Source organism: Chiloscyllium punctatum, chromosome 6, assembly GCF_047496795.1.
Source record: "Chiloscyllium punctatum isolate Juve2018m chromosome 6, sChiPun1.3, whole genome shotgun sequence".
NCBI classification, from domain to species: Eukaryota; Metazoa; Chordata; class Chondrichthyes; order Orectolobiformes; family Hemiscylliidae; genus Chiloscyllium; species Chiloscyllium punctatum.
The window spans coordinates 33,678,980-33,703,294 of record NC_092744.1 but is presented as its reverse complement, the minus strand read 5'-3'; the positions used below and the strand labels follow the sequence as shown (position 1 = coordinate 33,703,294).

The following is a 24,315-nucleotide window of genomic DNA, read 5'->3' as shown; positions in this document are numbered from 1 at the left end:
AGCCAGACCCACCCCACTACATTTGCCCCTTCACCTAACCCTACGGGAAACTTAGCATGGCCAATTCACCTAACCTGCACATTTTTGTATTGTGGGAGGAAACCGGAGCACGGGTCATGTGATATATTTGAGAGAAAAGTTAATGGAGATATGCAAGTGTTCATGTCATATCATGGCTACTTTCTCTAACATCCTGAGTCAAACTTGCAGAACCATAGTTCATATTTCATTTCGACAGTTGATAACAGTATTGTTGTCAGTTTACAGAAGATATTTACATGAGAGAAGCTATTTACATGGCACTAGCTGTGCAGTCAGCATGAGTAGTAGATTGGGAGAAAGTGAGGACCGCAGATGGTGGAGTACCAGACGTTTCGGGCATAAGCCCTCCTTCAGGAATTCTCCTGCTCCTCGGATGCTGCCTGGCCTGCTGTGTTTTTCCAGCACAACATTTTTCAAACATGAGTAGTAGATTGGCATGACTGGTCTCATAGTGAGGGAGCAAAGGGAGGAAACATCGGAAAGGTTTCCTTCGACATTGATGAATGTTCAAAAATCACATAACTTTGCACTGACATCTTCAACAACACAAATGGGTGCTTCATACCCCAAGTTTCTTCGAAATAAATGGCACAACCGCAGCACAGACTTCCGTTTGTGATGCTAGAAATATTTAATTGCACATTTACTCATCCATTGATGATTTTGGAATTTGAGATAAAGCAGGAAAAACCAAAGCTCTGTCAATGAATATTGGTTGAAAAGAAATCTTTTGAGCTCCATCTGTATGTAATAAGAAGGAGGTTCAAACTTAAACCCTGTCGCTGTGCCGTTGAGTTTGTTTACATTCAGAGTCAGTTGTGGAAAAGGTGAAAGAATACATCAGGCTGTGATGGGTTCACAGATTATTGAATTGGACCAAAAAAGCTATGCATTTTGTGCCCATGAACTCGCCATTAACCAATCTTATTGTTGAGCAGAAATCGTAGTTAGAGCCTTGCAGGTATGAGGGCAAAGTGTAGAAAATGAAATGTCATGTCACTGATACAATCACATGGCCCCACATGGCTAGTTGATATATGTGTGAGCAACGATAGGAGGGATACGCAGATGTACATGTCTAATCATGGCTACTTTCTCTCAAATTCTGGGTCAAGCTTGAAGAACCAGGGATTATACTTCATTTAGAGAAATCATAAAATGTATTGTTGTTAGTTCTCAGAAGACAGAAAACTGAGAAACTAATGAGACCATGGGCTGTAAATTTCTAGGGCACTGTCCAATGTCAAACAAAGTCAGTGATCAAAAATTGGACTTTTTTGTGTAGATATAGATGAATGTGCAACCAACACATCGAATTGTGAACAAGTCTGCAATAATACAATTGGAAGCTTCACATGCAGCTGCCTTCCTGGGTACAGCATCAACGCAACAAACACTTCACGTTGTGATGGTAGGATATTTTTATCCAAATATTACATGCATATTACGCTATTAATGGTTTAAGATGAGCACTTTGTGAAATGGACATCAAATAATTTCGATTGCGATCTGTGAGCTGCTGACTTCCAAGATAATCAGTGTCTTGTTATAATGCTGTACACTTATGCGCTTTGCAGACAGGTTGATGCCAGAATGATGGCACCAAGTGTGTTGAAACAATGTATTCTTATACATTCTGAGGACTTCTCAATTAATGCTCATAATTGTGCTTTGTTCTTTATTGGCATACTGTTAATCACATATTACTAAACTTGGTGAGAAATGCCCCTTGATGAGGACAGAATAACCACGTTTATGTGTATGTTCAAGAAGTTTCTTTCGCCCAGCAGAAGAAAACATATTTCACAATTCATGGAATGTCTTTGAAATCTATTGTTGCCAGTTTAGAGTGGATATGAACATAAGAGATTGCACTGGCGGTGCAGTCAGCATGAGTAGTAGATTGGCAAGACTGGTCTCATAGCAAGGGAGCAAAGGGAGGAAGCATCGGAAAGGTTTCCTTAGACATCGATGAATGTTCAAAAATCACATAAATTCGCACTGAAATCTTCATCAACACAAATGGATGCTTCATGCCCCTAATTGTCAAAATGAATTCCACACCCACAGCACAGACTTCCATTTGTGATGCTAGAAATATTTAATTGCACGTTTACTCATCCATTGAGGATTGTGGAATTTCAAGCAATGCAGGACACACCAACACTGTGTCTATGAAAATTGGTTGAAAAGAAGTCTTTTCATCTGAATGAAATAAGAAGGAGGTTCAACCTTAAACCCTCTCGCTGTGCATTTGTGTTTGTCAAAGTTCACAGTCAGCTGTATACAAGGTGAAAGAATTCATCAGTATGTGATGGTTTCAAAGATTATCAACTTGGACCAAAAAAGGTTTACATTTTGTACCCATCGACCCACCATTAACCAATCCTATTTTTGAGCAGAAGTTGTAGTCGGAGCCTTGTAGGTGTGATGGCGGAGTGCAGAAAGTGAAAGGTTATGCCACTAATACAGTCGCATGGCATCACATGGTCATGTGATATATTTGAGAGAAAAGGTAATGGAGATATGCAGCTGTTGATTTCCAATCATGGCTACTTTCTCTAACATTCTGAGTCAAGCTTGCAGAACCATAGTTCATATTTCATTTAGACAGATCATAAAAGTATTGTCGTCAGTTTACAGAAGATATTTACATAACAGAGTCGTGAGAAACTGATGAGATCATGTGACGAAAATTTCTAAGCCACTGTCTAATGTCAAACAAAGACAGTAATCAAAAATTGGACTTTTTTGTGTAGATATAGATGAATGCGCAACCAACACATCGAATTGTGAACAAGTCTGCAATAATACAATTGGAAGCTTCACATGCAGCTGCCTTCCTGGGTACAGCATCAACGCAACAAACACTTCACGTTGTGTTGGTAGGACATTTTTATCCAAATATTACATGCATATCACGCTGTTAATGATTGAAGATTACCACTTTGCGGAATGTACATCAAACAGTTTCATTTGTGAGCTGTGAGCTTCTGACTTCCAAGATATTCAGTGTCTTGTTATAATGCTGTACACTTATGCGCTTTGCAGACAGGTTGATGCCGGAATGATGGCACCAAGTGTGTTGAAACAATGTATTCTTATACATTCTAAGGACTTCTCCATTTTTGCTCATAAGTCTGATTTGTTCTCTGTTGGCATGCTGTTAATGCTCATCACACATTACTTAACTTGGTGAGAAATCTCCCTTCATGAGGACTGAATAAACAAGATTACGTGTACTTTCAAGAAGTTTCTTTCTCACAGCACAGAAAACATATTTCACAATTCATAGAATTTCTTTGAAATCCATTGTTGCCTGTTTAGAGTGAATATTAACAAAACCGATTGCAGTGGCTGTGCAGTCAGCATGAGTAGTAGATTGGCAAGACTGGTCTCGTAGCGATGGAGCGAAGGGAGGAAGTGTCGGAAAGGTTTCCTTGGACATGGATGAATGTTCAAAAATCACATAAATTTGCAATGAAATCTTCAACAACACAAATGGGTGCTTCATACACCTAGTTGTCAAAATGAATTCCACACCGGCAGCGCACAATTCCATTTGTGATGTGAGAAATATTTAATTGCACGTTAACTCGTCAACTGATGATTTTGGAATTTCAAGCAATGCAGGACACACCAACGCTCTGTCAATGAAGATTGGTTGAAAATAAGTCTTTTGAGGTCCACCTGAATGAAATAAAAAGGAGGTTCAAACTTAAACCCTGTCGCTGTGCAGTTGAGTTTGTCTACATTCAGAGTCAGTCGTGGGGCATGTTGAAAGAATTCATCAGTGGGTGATGGTTTCACAGATTATCGAATTGGAACAAAACATTGTGCATTTTGTGCCCATGAACTCGCCATTAACCAATGTCATTGTTTTGCAGGAATTGTAGTTAGAACCTTGTAATTATGAGAGGGGAGTGTAGAAAACGAAATGTCATGCCACTGATACAATCGCATGGCCCCACGTGGCCAAGTGATATATTTGTGAGCAACGATAGGAGGTATACGCAGGTGTACATGTCTAATCATGACTACTTTCTCTAAAATTCTGGGTCAAGCTTGAAGAACCAGGGATTATACTTCATTTAGAGAAATCATAAAATGTATTGTTGTTAGTTCTCAGAAGATGATAACATGACAGAAAACTGAGAAACTAATGAGACCATGGGTTGTAAATTTCTAGGGCACTGTCCAATGTCAAACAAAGTCAGTAATCAAAAATTGGACTTTTTTGTGTAGATATAGATGAATGTGCAACCAACACATCGAATTGTGAACAAGTCTGCCATAATACAATTGGAAGCTTCACATGCAGCTGCCTTCCTGGGTACAGCATCAACGCAACAAACACTTCACGTTGTGTTGCTAGGACATTTTTATTCAAATATTACATGCATATCACGCTATTAATGGTTTAAGATTACCACTTTGCGGAATGTACATCAAACAGTTTCATTTGTGAGCTGTGAGCTTCTGACTTCCAAGATATTCAGTGTCTTGTTATAATGCTGTACACTTATGCGCTTTGCAGACAGGTTGATGCCAGAATGATGGCACCAAGTGTGTTGAAACAATGTATTCTTATACATTCTAAGGACTTCTCCATTTTTGCTCATAAGTCTGATTTGTTCTCTGTTGGCATGCTGTTAATGCTCATCACATATTACTTAACTTGGTGAGAAATCTCCCTTCATGAGGACTGAATAAACAAGATTACGTGTACTTTCAAGAAGTTTCTTTCTCACAGCACAGAAAACATATTTCACAATTCATAGAATTTCTTTGAAATCCATTGTTGCCTGTTTAGAGTGAATATTAACAAAACCGATTGCAGTGGCTGTGCAGTCAGCATGAGTAGTAGATTGGCAAGACTGGTCTCGTAGCGATGGAGCGAAGGGAGGAAGTGTCGGAAAGGTTTCCTTGGACATGGATGAATGTTCAAAAATCAAATAAATTTGCAATGAAATCTTCAACAACACAAATGGGTGCTTCATACCCCGAGCTGTCAAAATGAATTCCACACCGGCAGCGCAGAATTCCATTTGTGATGTGAGAAATATTTAATTGCATGTTCAATTGTCAACTGATGATTTTGGAATTTCAAGCAATTCAGGACACACCAACGCTCTGTCAATGAAGATTGGTTGAAAATAAGTCTTTTGAGCTCCACCTGAATGAAATAAGAAGGAGGTTCAAACTTAAACCCTGTCGCTGTGCAGTTGAGTTTGTCTACATTCAGAGTCAGTCGTGGGGCATGTTGAAAGAATTCATCAGTGGGTGATGGTTTCACAGATTATCGAATTGGAACAAAACGCTGTGCATTTTGTGCCCATGAACTCGCCATTAACCAATGTCATTGTTTTGCAGAAATTGTAGTTAGAACCTTGTAAATATGAGGGGGGAGTGTAGAAAAAGAAATGTCATGCCACTGATACAATCGCATGGCCCCACATGGCCATGTGATATATTTGTGAGCAATGATAGTATGTATTCGCAGGTGTACATGTCTAATCATGGCTACTTTCTCTAAACTTCTGGGTCAAGCTTGAAGGACCAGGGATTATACTTCATTTAGAGAAATCGTAAAATGTATTGTCGTCAGTTTACAGAAGATACTTACATAACAGAGTCCTGAGAAACTGATGAGATCATGTGAGGTATATTTCAAAGGCACTGTTCAATGTCAAGCAAAGACAGGAATCAAAAATTGATTTTTTTTCTGTAGATATAAATGAATGCGCGACCAACACATCGAATTGTGAACAAGTCTGCACTAATGCAATTGGAAGCTTCACGTGCAGCTGCCTTACTGGGTACAGCATCAACGCAACAAACACTTCACGTTGTGATGGTAGGATATTTTTAGCCAAATATTACATGCATATTACGCTATTAATGATTTAAGATTAGCACTTTGTGAAATGGCCATCAAATATTTTCGATTGCGATCTGTGAGCTTCTGACTTCCAAGATAATCAGTGTCTTGTTATAATGCTGTACACTTATGCGCTTTGCAGACAGGTTGATGCCAGAATGATGGCACCAAGTGTGTTGAAACAATGTATTCTTATACCTTCTAAGGACTTCTCCATTTTTGCTCATAAGTCTGATTTGTTCTCTGTTGGCATGCTGTTAATGCTCATCAAATATTATTTAACTTGGTGAGAAATGTCCCTTCATGAGAACAGAATAACCAAGATTACGTGTACTTTCAAGAAGTTTCTTTCTCACAGCACAGAAAACATATTTCACAATTCATAGAATTTCTTTGTAATCCATTGTTGCCAGTTTAGAGTGAATATTAACAAAACTGATTGCACTGGCTGTGCAGTCAGCATGCGTAGTAGATTGGCAAGACTGGTCTGATAGCGATGAAGCAAAGGGAGGAAGTGTCGGAAAGGTTTCCTTGGACATGGATGAATGTTCAAAAATCACATAAATTTGCAATGAAATCTTCAACAACACAAATTGGTGCTTCATATCCCTAGTTGTCAAAATGAATTCCACACCGGCAGCGCAGAATTCCATTTGTGATGTGAGAAATATTTAATTGCACGTTCAACCGTCAACTGATGATTTTGGAATTTCAAGCAATGCAGGACACACCAACGCTCTGTCAATGAAGATTGGTTGAAAATAAGTCTTTTGAGCTCCACCTGAATGAAATAAAAAGGAGGTTCAAACTTAAACCCTGTCGCTGTGCAGTTGAGTTTGTCCACCTTCAGAGTCAGTCGTGGGGCATGTTGAAAGAATTCATCAGTGGGTGATGGTTTCACAGATTATCGAATTGGAACAAAACGCTGTGCATTTTGTGCCCATGAACTCACCATTAACCAATGTCATTGTTTTGCAGAAATTGTAGTTAGAAGCTTGTAATTATGAGGGGGGAGTGTAGAAAATGAAATGTCATGCCACTGATACAATCGCATGGCCCCACGTGGCCAAGTGATATATTTGTGAGCAACGATAGGAGGTATACGCAGGTGTACATGTCTAATCATGACTACTTTCTCTAAAATTCTGGGTCAAGCTTGAAGAACCAGGGATTATACTTCATTTAGAGAAATCATAAAATGTATTGTTGTTAGTTCTCAGAAGATGATAACATGACAGAAAACTGAGAAACTAATGAGACTATGGGTTGTAAATTTCTAGGGCACTGTCCAATGTCAAACAAAGTCAGTAATCAAAAATTGTACTTTGTTGTGTAGATATAGATGAATGTGCAACCAACACATCGAATTGTGAACAAGTCTGCCATAATACAATTGGAAGCTTCACATGCAGCTGCCTTCCTGGGTACAGCATCAACGCAACAAACACTTCACGTTGTGATGGTAGGTCATTGTTATCCAAATATTACATACATATCATGCTGTTAATGATTTAAGACTATCATTTTGGGGAATGTACCTCAAGCAGTTTCGATTGTGAGCTGTGAGCTAATGACAAACAAGATAATCAGTGGTTTGTTCCAATGCTGCACACTTTGGTGCTTTGTAGGCAGGTTGATTGCAGTATGATGGCACAAAGTGCTTTGAAACAACTTATTCTTATACATTCTGAGGACTTCTCCATTAATGCTCACAATTGTGCTTTGGTCTTTATTGGCATGCTGTTAATGCTCATCACATATTACTTAACATGGTGAGGAATGTTCCTTCATGAGGACAGAATAACCAAATTCATGTTTATGTTCAAGAAGTTTCTTTCTCACAGCATAGGAAAACAAATTTCACAATTCATAGAATGTCTTTGAAATCTATTGTTGCCAGTTTAGAGTGGATATTAACAAAACAGATTGCACTGTCTGCGCAGTCAGCATGAGTAGTAGATTGGCAAGACTGGTCTGATAGCAAGAGAGCAAAGGGAGGAAGCATCAGAAAGGTTTCCTTAGACATCGATGAATGTTCAAAAACCACATAAATTTGCAATGAAATCTTCAACAACACAAATGGGTGCTTCGTGTCCCTAGTTGTCAAAATGAATTGCACACCTGCAGCACAGACTTCCATTTGTGATGCTAGAAATATTTAACGTTTACTCATCCATTGATGATTATGAGTCAGAGTCAGTTGTGGAGCATGTTGATAGAATTCATCAGTGGGTGATGGTTTCACAGGTTATCGAATTGGAACAAAAAGCTATGCATTTTGTGCCCATGAACTCGCAATTAATCAATCTTATTGTCGAGCAGAAATTATAGTTAGAGCCTTATAAGTATGAAGGTGAAGTGTAGAAAATTAAATGTCATGCCACAGATACAATTGCATGGCCCCACATGACCATGTGATATATTTATGAGCAACGATAGTAGGTATACGCAGATGTACATGTCTAATCATGGCTACTTTCTCTAAAATTCTGGGTCAAGCTTGAAGAACCAGGGATTATACTTCATTTAGAGAAATCGTAAAATGTATTGTCGTCAGTTTACAGAAGATATTTACATTACAGAGTCCTGAGAAACTGATGAGATCATGTGAGGTATATTTCAAAGGCACTGTCTAATGTCAAGCAAAGACAGGAATCAAAAATTGATTTTTTTCCTGTAGATATAAATGAATGCGCGACCAACACATCGAATTGTGAACAAGTCTGCACTAATACAATTGGAAGCTTCACATGCAGCTGCCTTCCTGGGTACAGAATCAACGCAACAAACACTTCACGTTGTGATGGTAGGATATTTTTATCCAAATATTACATGCATATTATGCTATTACCGGTTTAAGATTAGCACTTTGTGAAATGGACATCAAATAGTTTTGAATGCGATCTGTGAGCTTATGACTTCCAAGATAATCAGTGTCTTGTTATAATGCTGTACACTTATGCGCTTTGCAGACAGGTTGATGCCAGAATGATGGCACCAAGTGTGTTGAAACAATGTATTCTTATACATTCTGAGGACTTCTCCATTTTTGCTCATAAGTCTGATTTGTTCTCTGTTGGCATGCTGTTAATGCTCATCACATATTACTTAACTTGGTGAGAAATGTCCCTTCATGAGAACAGAATAACCAAGATTACGTGTACTTTCAAGAAGATTCTTTCTCATAGCACAGAAAACATTTTTCACAATTCATAGAATTTCTTTGTAATCTATTGTTGCCAGTTTAGAGTGAATATTAACCAAACCGATTGCACTGGCTACGCAGTCAGTATGAGTAGTAGATTGGCAAGACTGGTCTCATAGCGATGGAGCAAAGGGAGGAAGTGTCGTAAAGGTTTCCTTGGACATGGATGAATGTTCAAAAATCAAATAAATTTGCAATGAAATCTTCAACAACACAAATGGGTGCTTCATACCCCGAGCTGTCAAAATGAATTCCACACCGGCAGCGCAGAATTCCATTTGTGATGTGAGAAATATTTAATTGCATGTTCAATTGTCAACTGATGATTTTGGAATTTCAAGCAATGCAGGACACACCAACGCTCTGTCAATGAAGATTGGTTGAAAATAAGTCTTTTGAGCTCCACCTGAATGAAATAAGAAGGAGGTTCAAACTTAAACCCTGTCGCTGTGCAGTTGAGTTTGTCTACATTCAGAGTCAGTCGTGGGGCATGTTGAAAGAATTCATCAGTGGGTGATGGTTTCACAGATTATCGAATTGGAACAAAACGCTGTGCATTTTGTGCCCATGAACTCGCCATTAACCAATGTCATTGTTTTGCAGAAATTGTAGTTAGAACCTTGTAAATATGAGGGGGGAGTGTAGAAAAAGAAATGTCATGCCACTGATACAATCGCATGGCCCCACATGGCCATGTGATATATTTGTGAGCAATGGTAGTATGTATTCGCAGGTGTACATGTCTAATCATGGCTACTTTCTCTAAACTTCTGGGTCAAGCTTGAAGGACCAGGGATTATACTTCATTTAGAGAAATCGTAAAATGTATTGTCGTCAGTTTACAGAAGATACTTTCATAACAGAGTCCTGAGAAACTGATGAGATCATGTGAGGTATATTTCAAAGGCACTGTCTAATGTCAAGCAAAGACAGGAATCAAAAATTGATTTTTTTTCTGTAGATATAAATGAATGCGCGACCAACACATCGAATTGTGAACAAGTCTGCACTAATACAATTGGAAAATTCACGTGCAGCTGCCTTACTGGGTACAGCATCAACGCAACAAACACTTCACGTTGTGATGGTAGGATATTTTTAGCCAAATATTACATGCATATTACGCTATTAATGATTTAAGATTAGCACTTTGTGAAATGGCCATCAAATATTTTCGATTGCGATCTGTGAGCTTCTGACTTCCAAGATAATCAGTGTCTTGTTATAATGCTGTACACTTATGCGCTTTGCAGACAGGTTGATGCCAGAATGATGGCACCAAGTGTGTTGAAACAATGTATTCTTATACCTTCTAAGGACTTCTCCATTTTTGCTCATAAGTCTGATTTGTTCTCTGTTGGCATGCTGTTAATGCTCATCAAATATTATTTAACTTGGTGAGAAATGTCCCTTCATGAGAACAGAATAACCAAGATTACGTGTACTTTTAAGAAGTTTCTTTCTCACAGCACAGAAAACATATTTCACAATTCATAGAATTTCTTTGCAATCCATTGTTGCCAGTTTAGAGTGAATATTAACAAAACTGATTGCACTGGCTGTGCAGTCAGCATGCGTAGTAGATTGGCAAGACTGGTCTGATAGCGATGAAGCAAAGGGAGGAAGTGTCGGAAAGGTTTCCTTGGCCATGGATGAATGTTCAAAAATCACATAAATTTGCAATGAAATCTTCAACAACACAAATGGGTGCTTCATATCCCTAGTTGTCAAAATGAATTCCACACCGGCAGCGCAGAATTCCATTTGTGATGTGAGAAATATTTAATTGCACGTTCAATCGTCAACTGATTATTTTGGAATTTCAAGCAATGCAGGACACACCAACGCTCTGTCAATGAAGATTGGTTGAAAATAAGTCTTTTGAGCTCCACCTGAATGAAATAAAAAGGAGGTTCAAACTTAAACCCTGTCGCTGTGCAGTTGAGTTTGTCCACCTTCAGAGTCAGTCGTGGGGCATGTTGAAAGAATTCATCAGTGGGTGATGGTTTCACAGATTATCGAATTGGAACAAAACGCTGTGCATTTTGTGCCCATGAACTCACCATTAACCAATGTCATTGTTTTGCAGAAATTGTAGTTAGAAGCTTGTAATTATGAGGGGGGAGTGTAGAAAATGAAATGTCATGCCACTGATACAATCGCATGGCCCCACGTGGCCAAGTGATATATTTGTGAGCAACGATAGGAGGTATACGCAGGTGTACATGTCTAATCATGACTACTTTCTCTAAAATTCTGGGTCAAGCTTGAAGAACCAGGGATTATACTTCATTTAGAGAAATCATAAAATGTATTGTTGTTAGTTCTCAGAAGATGATAACATGACAGAAAACTGAGAAACTAATGAGACCATGGGTTGTAAATTTCTAGGGCACTGTCCAATGTCAAACAAAGTCAGTAATCAAAAATTGTACTTTTTTGTGTAGATATAGATGAATGTGCAACCAACACATCGAATTGTGAACAAGTCTGCCATAATACAATTGGAAGCTTCACATGCAGCTGCCTTCCTGGGTACAGCATCAACGCAACAAACACTTCACGTTGTGTTGCTAGGACATTTTTATTCAAATATTACATGCATATCACGCTATTAATGGTTTAAGATTACCACTTTGCGGAATGTACATCAAACAGTTTCATTTGTGAGCTGTGAGCTTCTGACTTCCAAGATATTCAGTGTCTTGTTATAATGCTGTACACTTATGCGCTTTGCAGACAGGTTGATGCCAGAATGATGGCACCAAGTGTGTTGAAACAATGTATTCTTATACATTCTAAGGACTTCTCCATTTTTGCTCATAAGTCTGATTTGTTCTCTGTTGGCATGCTGTTAATGCTCATCACATATTACTTAACTTGGTGAGAAATCTCCCTTCATGAGGACTGAATAAACAAGATTACGTGTACTTTCAAGAAGTTTCTTTCTCACAGCACAGAAAACATATTTCACAATTCATAGAATTTCTTTGAAATCCATTGTTGCCTGTTTAGAGTGAATATTAACAAAACCGATTGCAGTGGCTGTGCAGTCAGCATGAGTAGTAGATTGGCAAGACTGGTCTCGTAGCGATGGAGCGAAGGGAGGAAGTGTCGGAAAGGTTTCCTTGGACATGGATGAATGTTCAAAAATCACATAAATTTGCAATGAAATCTTCAACAACACAAATGGGTGCTTCATACACCTAGTTGTCAAAATGAATTCCACACCGGCAGCGCACAATTCCATTTGTGATGTGAGAAATATTTAATTGCACGTTAACTCGTCAACTGATGATTTTGGAATTTCAAGCAATGCAGGACACACCAACGCTCTGTCAATGAAGATTGGTTGAAAATAAGTCTTTTGAGGTCCACCTGAATGAAATAAAAAGGAGGTTCAAACTTAAACCCTGTCGCTGTGCAGTTGAGTTTGTCCACCTTCAGAGTCAGTCGTGGGGCATGTTGAAAGAATTCATCAGTGGGTGATGGTTTCACAGATTATCGAATTGGAACAAAACATTGTGCATTTTGTGCCCATGAACTCGCCATTAACCAATGTCATTGTTTTGCAGGAATTGTAGTTAGAACCTTGTAATTATGAGAGGGGAGTGTAGAAAATGAAATGTCATGCCACTGATACAATCGCATGGCCCCACGTGGCCAAGTGATATATTTGTGAGCAACAATACTAGGTATACGCAGGTGTATATGTCTAATCATGGCTACTTTCTCTAAAATTCTGGGTCAAGCTTGAAGAACCAGGGATTATACTTCATTTAGAAAAATCATAAAATGTATTGTTGTTAGTTCTCAGAAGACTGAAAACTGAGAAACTAATGAGACCATGGGTTGTAAATTTCTAGGGCACTGTCCAATGTCAAACAAAGTCAGTGATCAAAAATTGTACTTTTTTGTGTAGATATAGATGAATGTGCAACCAACACATCGAATTGTGAACAAGTCTGCCATAATACAATTGGAAGCTTCACATGCAGCTGCCTTCCTGGGTACAGCATCAATGCAACAAACACTTCACGTTGTGATGGTAGGTCATTGTTATCCAAATATTACATACATATCATGCTGTTAATGATTTAAGACTATCACTTTGGGGAATGTACCTCAAGCAGTTTCGATTGTGAGCTGTGAGCTAATGACAAACAAGATAATCAGTGGTTTGTTCCAATGCTGCACACTTTGGTGCTTTGTAGGCAGGTTGATTGCAGTATGATGGCACAAAGTGCTTTGAAACAACTTATTCTTATACATTCTGAGGACTTCTCTATTAATGCTCACAATTGTGCTTTGGTCTTTATTGGCATGCTGTTAATGCTCATCACATATTACTTAACTTGGTGAGGAATGTTCCTTCATGAGGACAGAATAACCAAATTCATGTTTACGTTCAAGAAGTTTCTTTCTCACAGCATAGGAAAACAAATTTCACAATTCATAGAATGTCTTTGAAATCTATTGTTGCCAGTTTAGAGTGGATATTAACAAAACAGATTGCACTGTCTGCGCAGTCAGCATGAGTAGTAGATTGGCAAGACTGGTCTGATAGCAAGAGAGCAAAGGGAGGAAGCATCAGAAAGGTTTCCTTAGACATCGATGAATGTTCAAAAACCACATAAATTTGCAATGAAATCTTCAACAACACAAATGGGTGCTTCGTGTCCCTAGTTGTCAAAATGAATTGCACACCTGCAGCACAGACTTCCATTTGTGATGCTAGAAATATTTAACGTTTACTCATCCATTGATGATTATGAATCAGAGTCAGTTGTGGAGCATGTTGATAGAATTCATCAGTGGGTGATGGTTTCACAGATTATCGAATTGGAACAAAAAGCTATGCATTTTGTGCCCATGAACGCGCAATTCATCAATCTTTTGTCGAGCAGAAATTATAGTTAGAGCCTTGTAAGTATGAAGGTGAAGTGTAGAAAATTAAATGTCATGCCACAGATACAATCGCATGGCCCCACATGACCATGTGATATATTTATGAGCAACGATAGTAGGTATACGCAGATGTACATGTCTAATCATGGCTACTTTCTCTAAAATTCTGGGTCAAGCTTGAAGAACCAGGGATTATACTTCATTTAGAGAAATCGTAAAATGTATTGTCGTCAGTTTACAGAAGATATTTACATTACAGAGTCCTGAGAAACTGATGAGATCATGTGAGGTATATTTCAAAGGCACTGTCTAATGTCAAGCAAAGACAGGAATCAAAAATTGATTTTTCTTCTGTAGATATAAATGAATGCGCGACCAACACATCGAATTGTGAACAAGTCTGCACTAATACAATTGGAAGCTTCACATGCAGCTGCCTTCCTGGGTACAGAATCAACGCAACAAACACTTCACGTTGTGATGGTAGGATATTTTTATCCAAATATTACATGCATATTATGCTATTACCGGTTTAAGATTAGCACTTTGTGAAATGGACATCAAATAGTTTTGAATGCGATCTGTGAGCTTATGACTTCCAAGATAATCAGTGTCTTGTTATAATGCTGAACACTTATGTGCTTTGCAGACAGGTTGATGCCAGAATGATGGCACCAAGTGTGTTGAAACAATGTATTCTTATACATTCTGAGGACTTCTCCATTTTTGCTCATAAGTCTGATTTGTTCTCTGTTGGCATGCTGTTAATGCTCATCACATATTACTTAACTTGGTGAGAAATGTCCCTTCATGAGAACAGAATAACCAAGATTATGTGTACTTTCAAGAAGATTCTTTCTCATAGCACAGAAAACATTTTTCACAATTCATAGAATTTCTTTGTAATCCATTGTTGCCAGTTTAGAGTGAATATTAACCAAACCGATTGCACTGGCTGCGCAGTCAGTATGAGTAGTAGATTGGCAAGACTGGTCTCATAGCGATGGAGCAAAGGGAGGAAGTGTCGTAAAGGTTTCCTTGGACATGGATGAATGTTCAAAAATCAAATAAATTTGCAATGAAATCTTCAACAACACAAATGGGTGCTTCATACCCCGAGCTGTCAAAATGAATTCCACACCGGCAGCGCAGAATTCCATTTGTGATGTGAGAAATATTTAATTGCATGTTCAATTGTCAACTGATGATTTTGGAATTTCAAGCAATGCAGGACACACCAACGCTCTGTCAATGAAGATTGGTTGAAAATAAGTCTTTTGAGCTCCACCTGAATGAAATAAGAAGGAGGTTCAAACTTAAACCCTGTCGCTGTGCAGTTGAGTTTGTCTACATTCAGAGTCAGTCGTGGGGCATGTTGAAAGAATTCATCAGTGGGTGATGGTTTCACAGATTATCGAATTGGAACAAAACGCTGTGCATTTTGTGCCCATGAACTCGCCATTAACCAATGTCATTGTTTTGCAGAAATTGTAGTTAGAACCTTGTAAATATGAGGGGGGAGTGTAGAAAAAGAAATGTCATGCCACTGATACAATCGCATGGCCCCACATGGCCATGTGATATATTTGTGAGCAATGATAGTATGTATTCGCAGGTGTACATGTCTAATCATGGCTACTTTCTCTAAACTTCTGGGTCAAGCTTGAAGGACCAGGGATTATACTTCATTTAGAGAAATCGTAAAATGTATTGTCGTCAGTTTACAGAAGATACTTACATAACAGAGTCCTGAGAAACTGATGAGATCATGTGAGGTATATTTCAAAGGCACTGTTTAATGTCAAGCAAAGACAGGAATCAAAAATTGATTTTTTTTCTGTAGATATAAATGAATGCGCGACCAACACATCGAATTGTGAACAAGTCTGCACTAATGCAATTGGAAGCTTCACGTGCAGCTGCCTTACTGGGTACAGCATCAACGCAACAAACACTTCACGTTGTGATGGTAGGATATTTTTAGCCAAATATTACATGCATATTACGCTATTAATGATTTAAGATTAGCACTTTGTGAAATGGCCATCAAATATTTTCGATTGCGATCTGTGAGCTTCTGACTTCCAAGATAATCAGTGTCTTGTTATAATGCTGTACACTTATGCGCTTTGCAGACAGGTTGATGCCAGAATGATGGCACCAAGTGTGTTGAAACAATGTATTCTTATACATTCTGAGGACTTCTCCATTTTTGCTCATAAGTCTGATTTGTTCTCTGTTGGCATGCTGTTAATGCTCATCACATATTACTTAACTTGGTGAGAAATGTCCCTTCATGAGAACAGAATAACCAAGATTACGTGTACTTTCAAGAAGATTCTTTCTCATAGCACAGAAAACATTTTTCACAATTCATAGAATTTCTTTGTAATCCATTGTTGCCAGTTTAGAGTGAATATTAACCAAACCGATTGCACTGGCTGCGCAGTCAGTATGAGTAGTAGATTGGCAAGACTGGTCTCATAGCGATGGAGCAAAGGGAGGAAGTGTCGTAAAGGTTTCCTTGGACATGGATGAATGTTCAAAAATCACATAAATTTGCAATGAAATCTTCAACAACACAAATGGGTGCTTCATACGCCGAGCTGTCAAAATGAATTCCACACCGGCAGCGCAGAATTCCATTTGTGATGTGAGAAATATTTAATTGCATGTTCAATTGTCAACTGATGATTTTGGAATTTCAAGCAATGCAGGACACACCAACGCTCTGTCAATGAAGATTGGTTGAAAATAAGTCTTTTGAGCTCCACCTGAATGAAATAAGAAGGAGGTTCAAACTTAAACCCTGTCGCTGTGCAGTTGAGTTTGTCTACATTCAGAGTCAGTCGTGGGGCATGTTGAAAGAATTCATCAGTGGGTGATGGTTTCACAGATTATCGAATTGGAACAAAACGCTGTGCATTTTGTGCCCATGAACTCGCCATTAACCAATGTCATTGTTTTGCAGAAATTGTAGTTAGAACCTTGTAAATATGAGGGGGGAGTGTAGAAAAAGAAATGTCATGCCACTGATACAATCGCATGGCCCCACATGGCCATGTGATATATTTGTGAGCAATGATAGTATGTATTCGCAGGTGTACATGTCTAATCATGGCTACTTTCTATAAACTTCTGGGTCAAGCTTGAATGACCAGGGATTATACTTCATTTAGAGAAATCGTAAAATGTATTGTCGTCAGTTTACAGAAGATACTTACATAACAGAGTCCTGAGAAACTGATGAGATCATGTGAGGTATATTTCAAAGGCACTGTCTAATGTCAAGCAAAGACAGGAATCAAAAATTGATTTTTTTTCTGTAGATATAAATGAATGCGCGACCAACACATCGAATTGTGAACAAGTCTGCACTAATACAATTGGAAAATTCACGTGCAGCTGCCTTACTGGGTACAGCATCAACGCAACAAACACTTCACGTTGTGATGGTAGGATATTTTTAGCCAAATATTACATGCATATTACGCTATTAATGATTTAAGATTAGCACTTTGTGAAATGGCCATCAAATATTTTCGATTGCGATCTGTGAGCTTCTGACTTCCAAGATAATCAGTGTCTTGTTATAATGCTGTACACTTATGCGCTTTGCAGACAGGTTGATGCCAGAATGATGGCACCAAGTGTGTTGAAACAATGTATTCTTATACCTTCTAAGGACTTCTCCATTTTTGCTCATAAGTCTGATTTGTTCTCTGTTGGCATGCTGTTAATGCTCATCAAATATTATTTAACTTGGTGAGAAATGTCCCTTCATGAGAACAGAATAACCAAGATTACGTGTACTTTCAAGAAGTTTCTTTCTCACAGCACAGAAAACATATTTCACAATTCATAGAATTTCTTTGCAATCCATTGTTGCCAGTTTAGAGTGAATATTAACAAAACTGATTGCACTGGCTGTGCAGTCAGCATGCGTAGTAGATTGGCAAGACTGGTCTGATAGCGATGAAGCAAAGGGAGGAAGTGTCGGAAAGGTTTCCTTGGCCATGGATGAATGTTCAAAAATCACATAAATTTGCAATGAAATCTTCAACAACACAAATGGGTGCTTCATATCCCTAGTTGTCAAAATGAATTCCACACCGGCAGCGCAGAATTCCATTTGTGATGTGAGAAATATTTAATTGCACGTTCAATCGTCAACTGATTATTTTGGAATTTCAAGCAATGCAGGACACACCAACGCTCTGTCAATGAAGATTGGTTGAAAATAAGTCTTTTGAGCTCCACCTGAATGAAATAAAAAGGAGGTTCAAACTTAAACCCTGTCGCTGTGCAGTTGAGTTTGTCCACCTTCAGAGTCAGTCGTGGGGCATGTTGAAAGAATTCATCAGTGGGTGATGGTTTCACAGATTATCGAATTGGAACAAAACGCTGTGCATTTTGTGCCCATGAACTCACCATTAACCAATGTCATTGTTTTGCAGAAATTGTAGTTAGAAGCTTGTAATTATGAGGGGGGAGTGTAGAAAATGAAATGTCATGCCACTGATACAATCGCATGGCCCCACGTGGCCAAGTGATATATTTGTGAGCAACGATAGGAGGTATACGCAGGTGTACATGTCTAATCATGACTACTTTCTCTAAAATTCTGGGTCAAGCTTGAAGAACCAGGGATTATACTTCATTTAGAGAAATCATAAAATGTATTGTTGTTAGTTCTCAGAAGATGATAACATGACAGAAAACTGAGAAACTAATGAGACCATGGGTTGTAAATTTCTAGGGCACTGTCCAATGTCAAACAAAGTCAGTGATCAAAAATTGTACTTTGTTGTGTAGATATAGATGAATGTGCAACCAACACATCGAATTGTGAACAAGTCTGCCATAATACAATTGGAAGCTTCACATGCAGCTGCCTTCCTGGGTACAGCATCAACGCAACAAACACTTCACGTTGTGTTGGTAGGACATTTTTATCCAAATATTACATGCATATCACGCTGTTAATGATTGAAGATTACCACTTTGCGGAATGTACATCAAACAGTTTCATTTGTGAGCTGTGAGCTTCTGACTTCCAAGATATTCAGTGTCTTGTTATAATGCTGTACACTTATGCGCTTTGCAGACAGGTTGATGCCAGAATGATGGCACCAAGTGTGTTGAAACAATGTATTCTTATACATTCTAAGGACTTCTCCATTTTTGCTCATAAGTCTGATTTGTTCTCTGTTGGCATGCTGTTAATGCTCATCACATATTACTTAACTTGGTGAGAAATCTCCCTTCATGAGGACTGAATAAACAAGATTACGTGTACTTTCAAGAAGTTTCTTTCTCACAGCACAGAAAACATATTTCACAATTCATAGAATTTCTTTGAAATCCATTGTTGCCTGTTTAGAGTGAATATTAACAAAACCGATTGCAGTGGCTGTGCAGTCAGCATGAGTAGTAGATTGGCAAGACTGGTCTCGTAGCGATGGAGCGAAGGGAGGAAGTGTCGGAAAGGTTTCCTTGCACATGGATGAATGTTCAAAAATCACATAAATTTGCAATGAAATCTTCAACAACACAAATGGGTGCTTCATACACCTAGTTGTCAAAATGAATTCCACACCGGCAGCGCACAATTCCATTTGTGATGTGAGAAATATTTAATTGCACGTTAACTCGTCAACTGATGATTTTGGAATTTCAAGCAATGCAGGACACACCAACGCTCTGTCAATGAAGATTGGTTGAAAATAAGTCTTTTGAGGTCCACCTGAATGAAATAAAAAGGAGGTTCAAACTTAAACCCTGTCGCTGTGCAGTTGAGTTTGTCCACCTTCAGAGTCAGTCGTGGGGCATGTTGAAAGAATTCATCAGTGGGTGATGGTTTCACAGATTATCGAATTGGAACAAAACATTGTGCATTTTGTGCCCATGAACTCGCCATTAACCAATGTCATTGTTTTGCAGGAATTGTAGTTAGAACCTTGTAATTATGAGAGGGGAGTGTAGAAAATGAAATGTCATGCCACTGATACAATCGCATGGCCCCACGTGGCCAAGTGATATATTTGTGAGCAACGATACTAGGTATAAGCAGGTGTATATGTCTAATCATGGCTACTTTCTCTAAAATTCTGGGTCAAGCTTGAAGAACCAGGGATTATACTTCATTTAGAAAAATCATAAAATGTATTGTTGTTAGTTCTCAGAAGACAGAAAACTGAGAAACTAATGAGACCATGGGATGTAAATTTCTAGGGCACTGTCCAATGTCAAACAAAGTCAGTGATCAAAAATTGGACTTTTTTGTGTAGATATAGATGAATGTGCAACCAACACATCGAATTGTGAACAAGTCTGCCATAATACAATTGGAAGCTTCACATGCAGCTGCCTTCCTTGGTACAGCATCAATGCAACAAACACTTCACGTTGTGATGGTAGGTCATTGTTATCCAAATATTACATACATATCATGCTGTTAATGATTTAAGACTATCACTTTGGGGAATGTACCTCAAGCAGTTTCGATTGTGAGCTGTGAGCTAATGACAAACAAGATAATCAGTGGTTTGTTCCAATGCTGCACACTTTGGTGCTTTGTAGGCAGGTTGATTGCAGTATGATGGCACAAAGTGCTTTGAAACAACTTATTCTTATACATTCTGAGGACTTCTCTATTAATGCTCACAATTGTGCTTTGGTCTTTATTGGCATGCTGTTAATGCTCATCACATATTACTTAACTTGGTGAGGAATGTTCCTTCATGAGGACAGAATAACCAAATTCATGTTTACGTTCAAGAAGTTTCTTTCTCACAGCATAGGAAAACAAATTTCACAATTCATAGAATGTCTTTGAAATCTATTATTGCCAGTTTAGAGTGGATATTAACAAAACAGATTGCACTGTCTGCGCAGTCAGCATGAGTAGTAGATTGGCAAGACTGGTCTCATAGCAAGGGAGCAAAGGGAGGAAGCATCAGAAAGGTTTCCTTAGACATCGATGAATGTTCAAAAACCACATAAATTTGCAATGAAATCTTCAACAACACAAATGGGTGCTTCGTGTCCCTAGTTGTCAAAATGAATTGCACACCTGCAGCACAGACTTCCATTTGTGATGCTAGAAATATTTAACGTTTACTCATCCATTGATGATTATGAATCAGAGTCAGTTGTGGAGCATGTTGATAGAATTCATCAGTGGGTGATGGTTTCACAGATTATCGAATTGGAACAAAAAGCTATGCATTTTGTGCCCATGAACGCGCAATTCATCAATCTTTTGTCGAGCAGAAATTATAGTTAGAGCCTTGTAAGTATGAAGGTGAAGTGTAGAAAATTAAATGTCATGCCACAGATACAATCGCATGGCCCCACATGACCATGTGATATATTTATGAGCAACGATAGTAGGTATACGCAGATGTACATGTCTAATCATGGCTACTTTCTCTAAAATTCTGGGTCAAGCTTGAAGAACCAGGGATTATACTTCATTTAGAGAAATCGTAAAATGTATTGTCGTCAGTTTACAGAAGATATTTACATTACAGAGTCCTGAGAAACTGATGAGATCATGTGAGGTATATTTCAAAGGCACTGTCTAATGTCAAGCAAAGACAGGAATCAAAAATTGATTTTTCTTCTGTAGATATAAATGAATGCGCGACCAACACATCGAATTGTGAACAAGTCTGCACTAATACAATTGGAAGCTTCACATGCAGCTGCCTTCCTGGGTACAGAATCAACGCAACAAACACTTCACGTTGTGATGGTAGGATATTTTTATCCAAATATTACATGCATATTATGCTATTACCGGTTTAAGATTAGCACTTTGTGAAATGGACATCAAATAGTTTTGAATGCGATCTGTGAGCTTATGACTTCCAAGATAATCAGTGTCTTGTTATAATGCTGAACACTTATGTGCTTTGCAGACAGGTTGATGCCAGAATGATGGCACCAAGTGTGTTGAAACAATGTATTCTTATACATTCTGAGGACTTCTCCATTTTTGCTCATAAGTCTGATTTGTTCTCTGTTGGCATGCTGTTAATGCTCATCACATATTACTTAACTTGGTGAGAAATGTCCCTTCATGAGAACAGAATAACCAAGATTACGTGTACTTTCAAGAAGATTCTTTCTCATAGCACAGAAAACATTTTTCACAATTCATAGAATTTCTTTGTAATCCATTGTTGCCAGTTTAGAGTGAATATTAACCAAACCGATTGCACTGGCTGCGCAGTCAGTATGAGTAGTAGATTGGCAAGACTGGTCTCATAGCGATGGAGCAAAGGGAGGAAGTGTCGTAAAGGTTTCCTTGGACATGGATGAATGTTCAAAAATCAAATAAATTTGCAATGAAATCTTCAACAACACAAATGGGTGCTTCATACCCCGAGCTGTCAAAATGAATTCCACACCGGCAGCGCAGAATTCCATTTGTGATGTGAGAAATATTTAATTGCATGTTCAATTGTCAACTGATGATTTTGGAATTTCAAGCAATGCAGGACACACCAACGCTCTGTCAATGAAGATTGGTTGAAAATAAGTCTTTTGAGCTCCACCTGAATGAAATAAGAAGGAGGTTCAAACTTAAACCCTGTCGCTGTGCAGTTGAGTTTGTCTACATTCAGAGTCAGTCGTGGGGCATGTTGAAAGAATTCATCAGTGGGTGATGGTTTCACAGATTATCGAATTGGAACAAAACGCTGTGCATTTTGTGCCCATGAACTCGCCATTAACCAATGTCATTGTTTTGCAGAAATTGTAGTTAGAACCTTGTAAATATGAGGGGGGAGTGTAGAAAAAGAAATGTCATGCCACTGATACAATCGCATGGCCCCACATGGCCATGTGATATATTTGTGAGCAATGATAGTATGTATTCGCAGGTGTACATGTCTAATCATGGCTACTTTCTCTAAACTTCTGGGTCAAGCTTGAAGGACCAGGGATTATACTTCATTTAGAGAAATCGTAAAATGTATTGTCGTCAGTTTACAGAAGATACTTACATAACAGAGTCCTGAGAAACTGATGAGATCATGTGAGGTATATTTCAAAGGCACTGTTTAATGTCAAGCAAAGACAGGAATCAAAAATTGATTTTTTTTCTGTAGATATAAATGAATGCGCGACCAACACATCGAATTGTGAACAAGTCTGCACTAATGCAATTGGAAGCTTCACGTGCAGCTGCCTTACTGGGTACAGCATCAACGCAACAAACACTTCACGTTGTGATGGTAGGATATTTTTAGCCAAATATTACATGCATATTACGCTATTAATGATTCAAGATTAGCACTTTGTGAAATGGCCATCAAATATTTTCGATTGCGATCTGTGAGCTTCTGACTTCCAAGATAATCAGTGTCTTGTTATAATGCTGTACACTTATGCGCTTTGCAGACAGGTTGATGCCAGAATGATGGCACCAAGTGTGTTGAAACAATGTATTCTTATACATTCTGAGGACTTCTCCATTTTTGCTCATAAGTCTGATTTGTTCTCTGTTGGCATGCTGTTAATGCTCATCAAATATTATTTAACTTGGTGAGAAATGTCCCTTCATGAGAACAGAATAACCAAGATTACGTGTACTTTCAAGAAGTTTCTTTCTCACAGCACAGAAAACATATTTCACAATTCATAGAATTTCTTTGTAATCCATTGTTGCCAGTTTAGAGTGAATATTAACAAAACTGATTGCACTGGCTGTGCAGTCAGCATGCGTAGTAGATTGGCAAGACTGGTCTGATAGCGATGAAGCAAAGGGAGGAAGTGTCGGAAAGGTTTCCTTGGACATGGATGAATGTTCAAAAATCACATAAATTTGCAATGAAATCTTCAACAACACAAATGGGTGCTTCATATCCCTAGTTGTCAAAATGAATTCCACACCGGCAGCGCAGAATTCCATTTGTGATGTGAGAAATATTTAATTGCACGTTCAATCGTCAACTGATTATTTTGGAATTTCAAGCAATGCAGGACACACCAACGCTCTGTCAATGAAGATTGGTTGAAAATAAGTCTTTTGAGCTCCACCTGAATGAAATAAAAAGGAGGTTCAAACTTAAACCCTGTCGCTGTGCAGTTGAGTTTGTCCACCTTCAGAGTCAGTCGTGGGGCATGTTGAAAGAATTCATCAGTGGGTGATGGTTTCACAGATTATCGAATTGGAACAAAACGCTGTGCATTTTGTGCCCATGAACTCACCATTAACCAATGTCATTGTTTTGCAGAAATTGTAGTTAGAAGCTTGTAATTATGAGGG

The 24,315-nt window shown here is 38.4% G+C and overlaps 1 protein-coding gene across 1 annotated transcript in view; it reads left to right on the top strand.

Moving 5' to 3' along the window:
* LOC140478649 (uncharacterized) overlaps positions 1–23,340 on the top strand; it is a gene marked incomplete at its 5' end in the record, with an annotated part of 83,185 nt that extends 59,845 nt beyond the window's left edge. The window contains 7 exons of the mRNA XM_072571864.1: positions 8,604–8,729; positions 10,090–10,215; positions 14,394–14,519; positions 15,880–16,005; positions 17,366–17,491; positions 21,670–21,795; positions 23,156–23,340. Of these exons, the coding sequence (XP_072427965.1) occupies positions 8,604–8,729; positions 10,090–10,215; positions 14,394–14,519; positions 15,880–16,005; positions 17,366–17,491; positions 21,670–21,795; positions 23,156–23,340 (941 nt within the window). The remainder of the gene's footprint in view (positions 1–8,603; positions 8,730–10,089; positions 10,216–14,393; positions 14,520–15,879; positions 16,006–17,365; positions 17,492–21,669; positions 21,796–23,155) is intronic.
* Between the last annotated feature and the right edge of the window lie 975 nt (positions 23,341–24,315).